The sequence below is a fragment of the Helicoverpa armigera genome, chromosome 21 (genome assembly GCF_030705265.1).
Source record: "Helicoverpa armigera isolate CAAS_96S chromosome 21, ASM3070526v1, whole genome shotgun sequence".
NCBI classification, from domain to species: domain Eukaryota; kingdom Metazoa; phylum Arthropoda; class Insecta; order Lepidoptera; family Noctuidae; genus Helicoverpa; species Helicoverpa armigera.
Genome location: NC_087140.1, coordinates 9047857 through 9056168, shown reverse-complemented (window position 1 = coordinate 9056168; position 8312 = coordinate 9047857). Strand labels below are relative to the sequence as shown.

At 39.1% G+C, this 8312-nt stretch overlaps 1 protein-coding gene across 1 annotated transcript; it reads left to right on the top strand.

Moving 5' to 3' along the window:
• Positions 1–146: 146 nt before the first annotated feature.
• On the top strand, positions 147–8198 carry LOC110381563 (methionine--tRNA ligase, mitochondrial). The gene is made up of 10 exons (XM_064040136.1): positions 147–478; positions 1096–1194; positions 1806–1987; positions 2455–2574; positions 3069–3177; positions 3556–3674; positions 4240–4391; positions 5968–6173; positions 6794–6988; positions 7531–8198. The coding sequence occupies exons 1-10, from the start codon at positions 394–396 to the stop codon at positions 7980–7982; spliced, it is 1719 nt and encodes a 572-aa protein (XP_063896206.1). The 5' UTR covers positions 147–393; the 3' UTR covers positions 7983–8198.
• The last annotated feature ends 114 nt before the right edge of the window (positions 8199–8312 follow it).

Sequence of the window (8312 nt, the reverse complement as noted above, 5' to 3'; positions counted from 1 at the left end):
ATTTCTTAGATGGAAATTATACACTGAAAGGGGAAAAAATAAGTCGTAGAATAGTGGTGCGAAATGGAACGGGTATAATACTACTAAATTAGAAATACGCAGATTTGGTCCATATTGTGTGTGAAATATTGTATTCTTAAATTGCCGCATATCCGTTTACATTTATTTGACATTTTGTCCTTCTAATAATATTTCAATGCGAGAGAGCGGTATAAACTTGCGATATCATTTATTTAATTAGTATATAAATAATTAATTATGAAAAGGATTATATGAGAGAAACGTGAGGTTGCAGTGCAAACACAACTGTTGACATTGAAAGTTTACCATTACTATCATAACCTAAGTGATAATCAGCTGTGTAAACACTGCAAGTAGAATATTTCCAAGAAAATGAGATTAACATTACGTTTACTTTCTTCTGTTGTACAGAAAACACCTTTTTATATCACGACGCCGATATTTTATGTGAATGCAGGTAAGTTAAACGATAACAAAACCTGTTCCTACTAATACATAGTAAGGTTGTTTTAAGTAAATAAATAACATTTAAATGATCAGGTTCAAGGTTTTATTATTAATAGGGAATGAAAGGAAATAACACGCAAAATGTGTTGAAAGGCTGCGCTTTTGCTTTTGTTCACAGATCAGTTTTCACGATTATTTAAGGAAAGCTTGGACCAAGGAAACTCTGATCTATCTATTCCACCTTAAGCAAGCGCGAAGATCACTGATCTTGTCTTCTCTGTGTGAGAATAGAACGTTTCGTCCACAGTTATGTAGTAAACAGACTAAATTTCATTCATAATTCTACTAAGTCCTACCAAAGCGAATGGAAAAATCTAAACTATAATTTACGAGCTGCTTCTTGTGGTTTCACCCCCATCCCCTGGGAACTTATTTACCTACCCAGACAAGATATAGCCTATGCTAATTGATGATAGTATAGCTATAGAGAGCTAATTGTAGATAGATAGGTGCAGTGGTTTCAGTGCCTTATTAGGAACAAACAAAAGAAAATTATTTTTCATTACATTCATAGATAAAGATAAAGTATAACAGTTACCTATTTATTATTGTATTATTAAATTTCAGCACCTCACATTGGACATCTGTACACAGCAGTAGTAGCGGATGCAATACAGAGGTTTGAGAAGCTCACCAACCCTGACTACCAAATTGTATTTAGCACAGGTAAATGCACTAAAGTTTGCGTATATGAGAAGGTATGCAGTTATAGTTGAAAAACATGTGTTAGAGGATGATAGAAAATTATCCTATCTCTATCACTACAAACAAAATCTGGGACAGTCTCATGTTCATCTTATCATATTCAATACATAAATAGAACATAGCTGAGAGATAATTATCAGTTCATAGTTCACTAGTGCTGATTAGTGCAAGTTTACTTATGTAGACTAAGTTTATTATATTAATGCCATTCTTTGATTAATACATATCATAGATAGAAAGAAAATGAATCACAGAAAGATTATCAGACTTACTATATAGCCTGTCTGACTAACTGTAAGAAATGCCAAAGATGTTAAAATGACAACCAGCAGATCCAATGATGTTTGCTTTATCTTATAATTAACCTATGCAGCTTCATTGCCACAAGCTAAGCGGTTCCACCCGCATCCCAGGGAAACATCTTTCCTTTATCTGTACAAAATACAGCTTATGTAACTTGTGAGCAATTAAACTTCCAACACAGATTTTTCTTCAAATTGGTTCCTTTAGGGTACATATAAACAAAAAGAACCTCTACTATAATAAAGTAAGAATACCAATTAAAATTCCAGGAACAGACGAACATGGCACCAAGATACAGCAGGCCGCTGCTAAAGCCAAGTTATCGTTACCGGAGTACTGTACCAACATATCTGAGGAGTATAAGCAGCTGTTCAAGGAGTTCAATGTAGACTACACAGACTTTATACGTACTACGGAGGAGAGGCATAAGACTGCGGTTAGGCATTTTTGGGTGAGTATTTTATAATTTAAACCCTTTATTTAGCCATATAAACAGAAATTGAGCGTTTTGGAGTATTCTGGTGGGTTGAATGAAATAGTCTTTGCTCTTGATAATTTTCTAAGTCTTACTTAAGACCTATTGGTGGTTGCTCAACCTCAATCTATAAAGTCCAATCAGAAATAGATCCTACCTCACAGCCTTATGGTTGTTTATCTATCGCTAATTTTAAGTACTATATAGATATTTTCAGAAATTTCTTTGAATCCATGGCATTTTTTCAAGTTTAGTATGGGAAATTATTCAAAAGTTTTCCCATCCCTTTGATTTTTTTAAGGTGGAGAAGGGACTTATCTCGCCACTCTATCTCTCCATTTTTCAAGATATTTCCATTTTCACGAGTCCTACCTCGCCATTCTCTCTTTCCATGAGTGAAACCTCTAAAAATATCTAATTTATACTTATTCTCTTGTTAACAGAACAAACTAGTGGAAGAAGACCACATATACAAGGCTAAATACAGCGGTTGGTACAGCGTGAACGACGAGGCATTTGTGCCCGAAACACATGTTAAAGATGAGCTCAGGGACGGAGAGAATGTAAGTTTATTTGCATTAATTTGATTTAAATGCTAGTACTAATTATTCTGATCCGCGTTGTGAGAGAACTACTTTACGTGCACAGATAAATATTAGGTAACCTTTAGCCTTCTTCGATAAATGGGCAATATAAAACTGAGAGAATTTTGAAATCAGATCAGATATTCCTGAATTAAGAACGCTATGTTTAAGAAAATTCTTCAGCTTTATAATATTAGTTTAGGTTTTCTGAAACAACAGTATTTGAAAAATAAGTCCCGCAAAAGCTAGTTATTAATATTCAAAAACCTTTGTACTTCGCAAAAATATGGAAACTAATATTCAAGTGAATATCCATTTGGGCTGTGGGATTGTCCGCGCGTATTACCGCGCTCCTGATACATAAATAAAGGGCTTAAGAAGTTTTAGTCAATAACGCTAACCCACAGCGGGGGCATTTCATGATTTCCCAAAAAAAGTGAATTTATTTTGATTGCATTTTATTGTAATTGCAGGTGAAAGTATCAATAGAGTCTGGTCACAAAGTGGAGTGGACGGAGGAGACTAATTACATGTTCAGGCTCAGCGCTTTCAAAGTGCATCTTAAGAATTGGCTCAAAACTGGTATGTGAAGTATTAAATTACAGCTTGTCAATATCAAAAAATGCAGTATTGCTAGGTTTAAAATGTAAAGCCACATCAAAATCGAACGAACCTCTTTAAAAGACCAGATTTTTATACAAACAATAGAATTTCGTTCTTGAAATAAATTCTTTTTGCTTATTTGATGGTATTCAAGTGGAGAAACTCTCTTTGGTGGAGTCTGAGCTTTAAAAAAACATAAATCTTAAAACAGTTATTCCATCTGGTGTTGTCAGCATATAAAACTATACAAGAAGTGCATTGGATTATTTTCTAAACATGTGGCAAACGCCTGTTTAAATTTAATAACACCAAAAATATCCCAAATAACTATATAGTTACATAAATATGTACTTACAGATGGCGTGATAACACCGGTAAAGTTTCAGACACAGTTACAAGAGATGGTAGCAGATGATGCTTATTTACCTGATATATCAGTCAGTCGACCGTCCAGCAGAGTACACTGGGCTATACGGGTAAGTAAACAAACCCCTGTGAAAGTCAAAGTCAAAGTCATTTAAGCCTTTATAATTAACTAGCTAACCCGATCTCGCGGGATAGATGGCGCTGTTTGTCCGGAATAAATTTTATTTTTATTTTCTGTAATAGAAACTATCCAGACAGAGTTACTTTTGCATTTATAATATTAGTATTAGGATTCTGATTGTAGTTGCCCATTCCAAAAGTAGCTTGCAAAGAAAGTCTTTAAAAGTTATTGAAAGTCGGTGCGGTAGTTTTTGTGGCCATCATAAGCGCTGTTACTTCTCCAGAGATCCCTTCGAAATACATAAGAGAGTTGCTACCTAATTGCTACCAGATAAAAACTCAATACATTTACGCAGTTTCTTCACATTGAAAAAAGTGACAGCCATTCTGATAACAGAATGGTTGTCATTTTAAGATACTGATTATCTGTAAAACCACGGGGGGAGCGAGTATTGCGAGGGGATTTAATAGAAATGATAAGACGATCACTACTTTTTGAGTTTATTGCGAACATAAATAATATTTACAGATATATTAGCAACTATTTTGCTACAGGTGCCAAACGATGAAGAGCAAAGCATCTACGTGTGGCTAGATGCGTTGATCAACTACCTGTCAGTGCTGGGCTACCCGCAGCGCGAGGCGATGACGTCACGCGGACACGTGTGGCCGCCCGCACTGCACGTGCTCGGCAAGGATATACTCAAGTGAGCACATGTACCTAGAGGAGGGCTTATTAAGAAATATGTAGTTTAGGAAGAAACTCGAGGGTTTTATTACGAAATACTAGCTTCTGTTAGCGGCTTCGCCCGCGTGGTGTGTGTTTATAAAATTACTAGGACTAGGATATTAGTAGAAAGTAGGATAGTTGGATTAGTAGCTTTGGTAGGATGGTAGGATTAGTAGGATAGTATGATTAGTAGGAAAGTAGGATAGTAGCATGGTAGGATTAGTAGGATAGTTAGATTAGTAACTTTGGTAGGATAGTAGAATTAGTAGCATTGGTAGGATGGTAGGATTAGTAGCACTGGTAGTATGGTAGGATTAGTAGCATTGGTAGGATGGTAGGATTAGTAGCACTGGTAGGATGGTAGGATTAGTAGCATTGGTAGGATGGTAGGATTAGTGGCACTGGTAGGATTAGTAGCACTGGTAGGATTAGTAGCATTGGTAGGATGGTAGGATTAGTAGCATTGGTAGGATGGTAGGATTAGAAGCATTGGTAGGATAGTAGGGTAGCAGGATGTATAGTTTATAAAGAAGAGCAAAGCATCTACGTATGGCTAGACGCGCTGATCAACTACCTGTCAGTGCTGGGCTACCCGCAGCGCGAGGCGATGACGTCACGCGGACACGTGTGGCCGCCCGCACTGCACGTGCTCGGCAAGGATATACTCAAGTGAGCACATCTACATAAAGGAGGGTTTTATTAGGAAATATGTAGTTTGGGAAGAAACTCAAGTAAGTTAATGTAGGACAGGTAGGATTCGTAGCATTGGTAGGATGATAGGATTAGCAGCATTTGTAAGATGGTAGCATTGGTAGGATAGTAGCATTGTTAGGATTTGTAGGATAGTAGCATTGGTAGGATGGTAGAATTTGTAGGATAGTAGCATTGGTAGGATTTGTAGGATAGTAGCATTGGTAGGATGGTAGGATGGTAGGATTGGTAGGATAGTAGGATTAGAAGCATTGGTAGAATTGGTATTGTTAGTAGGATGGTAGGTTCAGTAGCATTGGTAGGATTAGTAGCATTGGTAGAATTAGTAGGATGGTAGGATATATAGTGTAGAAAGAAGACCAAAGCATCTACGTGTGGCTAGACGCGCTGCTCAACTACCTGTCAGTGCTGGGCTACCCGCAGCGCGAGGCGATGACGTCACGCGGACACGTGTGGCCGCCCGCACTGCACGTGCTCGGCAAGGATATACTCAAGTGAGGACATCTACATAAAGGGGGGTTTAGTAGGAAATATATAGTTTTAGATGAGATCTTCCGTGAATTATATTACGTAGCCAGGTGAAAACTTACTTAAAATCTTTCAAGGCCTAGTTTATCCCTTTCAATCTTCACCCTATGGTAAGGTTTAAGTTCTAAAAGAAAGCTGCTTTCAAATATGACTGACATCGCAAAGCCTCATGCTCATCACACAAATGTCGACCGGACCGGGAATCAAATCCGGGACCTCAGGTTCGGCAGTCCGGCATGGTGACCATTGCGCCATCGAGGTCGCCTGTGCTTTCATTTTACTCCAAAACTACAAGGTAAAATTTTCATTCACAGATTCCACGGCATATACTGGCCAGCCTTCCTAATGGCAGTCAAATGGCATCCACCACGGCGTCTAGTCTGTCACTCGCACTGGACAGTGGACGGCAGCAAGATGTCCAAGTCTCTGGGCAACGTGGTGGATCCGAGAAGCAGCCGCGTGGGGAATGAGGCGCTGCGGTATCTGCTGCTGCGGGAGGCCACTATGGCCAGTGACGCCAGTGAGTATACTGTCCCACTGTTGGGGAATGAGCCAGTATCTTTTGTTAACAATATTCAATGTCAACATATGATGTCTCTATGTAATTATGTTTCCCTCATAGGATTTTATGGTACTTTTAAGGCCCGAGTCACACCGGTCGGCAACGACGCGGCGAGCACCTTCAATGTGAAATAATGTTTAACTTTACCGCAATACCATTTGATTTAAATATAGATCTGTTTTGCACAAGTGCAGGCACAGCAAAGGGATTACTAGCCAAATATTTTTTTAAAATATTATATTACTGTCTTATACCAATAGGTATTCGATTGAGTCTTCAGTGTATTTTATATTAGCTTACCTGTATGTGGGCGCTTAGTTTAACAGTTAAACTATTGGTGTCTTGGTCGTGTTATTACACTGCAAGCCTTCCAAAAATAAATAAATACTAAGACCAGTATCGCTCAAAAGCTTGAGGCGGTCACGCGGCCGCCCGCGGCACCACGAGTGACTGCACGTCGCCGCTGGCAGTCGCGGGCGGAAACATCAACAAGACGCGCGAGGCACGCGGACGCTGCCACTCCGGTGTGACTCGCGACTTACCGACAACTTTTTAATACTGAGTATTTTTATTTCCAGACTACAGCGAAACGAAACTAATAAACATAGCGAACGCGGAACTAGCGGACACTCTCGGCAACTTAGCGTCGCGATGCTGTGGCGCCGCCCTCAACCCGCGGCACGAGTTCCCCGCGCTACATGCTAGTGTACTCACTAGTGTGGCCACTACACAGCATGCGAGTGATCTTATGCGGGCTGTGGAGGAACTGCCAGGTTAGTATATACACCCACAGGTTATAGTTCCCCGCGCTACATGCTAGTGTACTCACTAGTGTGGCCACTACACAGCATGCGAGTGATCTTATGCGGGCTGTGGAGGAACTGCCAGGTTAGTATATACACCCACAGGTTATAGTTCCCCGCGCTACATGCTAGTGTACTCACTAGTGTGGCCACTACACAGCATGCGAGTGATCTTATGCGGGCTGTGGAGGAACTGCCAGGTTAGTATATACACCCACAGGTTATAGTTCCCCGCGCTACATGCTAGTGTACTCACTAGTGTGGCCACTACACAGCATGCGAGTGATCTTATGCGGGCTGTGGAGGAACTGCCAGGTTAGTATATACACCCACAGGTTATAGTTCCCCGCGCTACATGCTAGTGTACTCACTAGTGTGGCCACTACACAGCATGCGAGTGATCTTATGCGGGCTGTGGAGGAACTGCCAGGTTAGTATATACACCCACAGGTTATAGAAATTTAGAAAGTCTTACTAAGAGAACTTATAAACCCCTTATAATTTGTCCGCAGAAATCTGCCACGGCCACTACAGAAATTACCATTTCTACAAAGCTGTGGATGCTGTCATAAGGACATTGCACATAGCCAACCTTTTCTTCGAAACCAGCAAACCTTGGGAACTGCGGAAAAAACCAGAAACTCAAAAAGAACTAGACGTTATCCTACACTTGACTATGGAAACCTTAAGAATATGCGGAATAATTTTACAGCCAATTATACCACAGATGACGAAAACTTTATTGGATAAGCTACAAATTGGTAGAGATTGTAGGAACTGGCAACACTGTGAGACGCCATCTTGGCGGCTAAAAGGCGCCATTTATGAAACTAAGAACATTCAAAGCGGGAAATTTGTATTATTTCAAAGGATTTATGATAAAAAAGTATCTCAGGCTGAGTTAAGGAAAAATGCTTCGGAAGAGAAAAAGAAAAAAGCTCAAAAGAAAAAGGTTACTGCGTAGTTTTGTACAGAATCTAGTTAGGAATGCGGGTTTTAGAATTGAAGTTAGAATTTGAAAATCATAGATCAATGTAGAGTATTTTATTTAAATGAGCATTTTTATTTATCTTTGCCATTAATGTCTTTTAGTGTTGTGTTACTAATGTTTCTGTTTCCTTTAGTTAGTAAGAACTATCTCTTCTCTTTGCATTTTATTAAATTAAATTATTTAATGAAAGTGAGACATTTTCTTATTTCATTGTGTATTCTTAAAGACAAATATTTAATTCTTGAGGTCATAGTTTATGTTAAATTATTTAGATTCTTCTACACAGTAGCCATAAGGTCAACA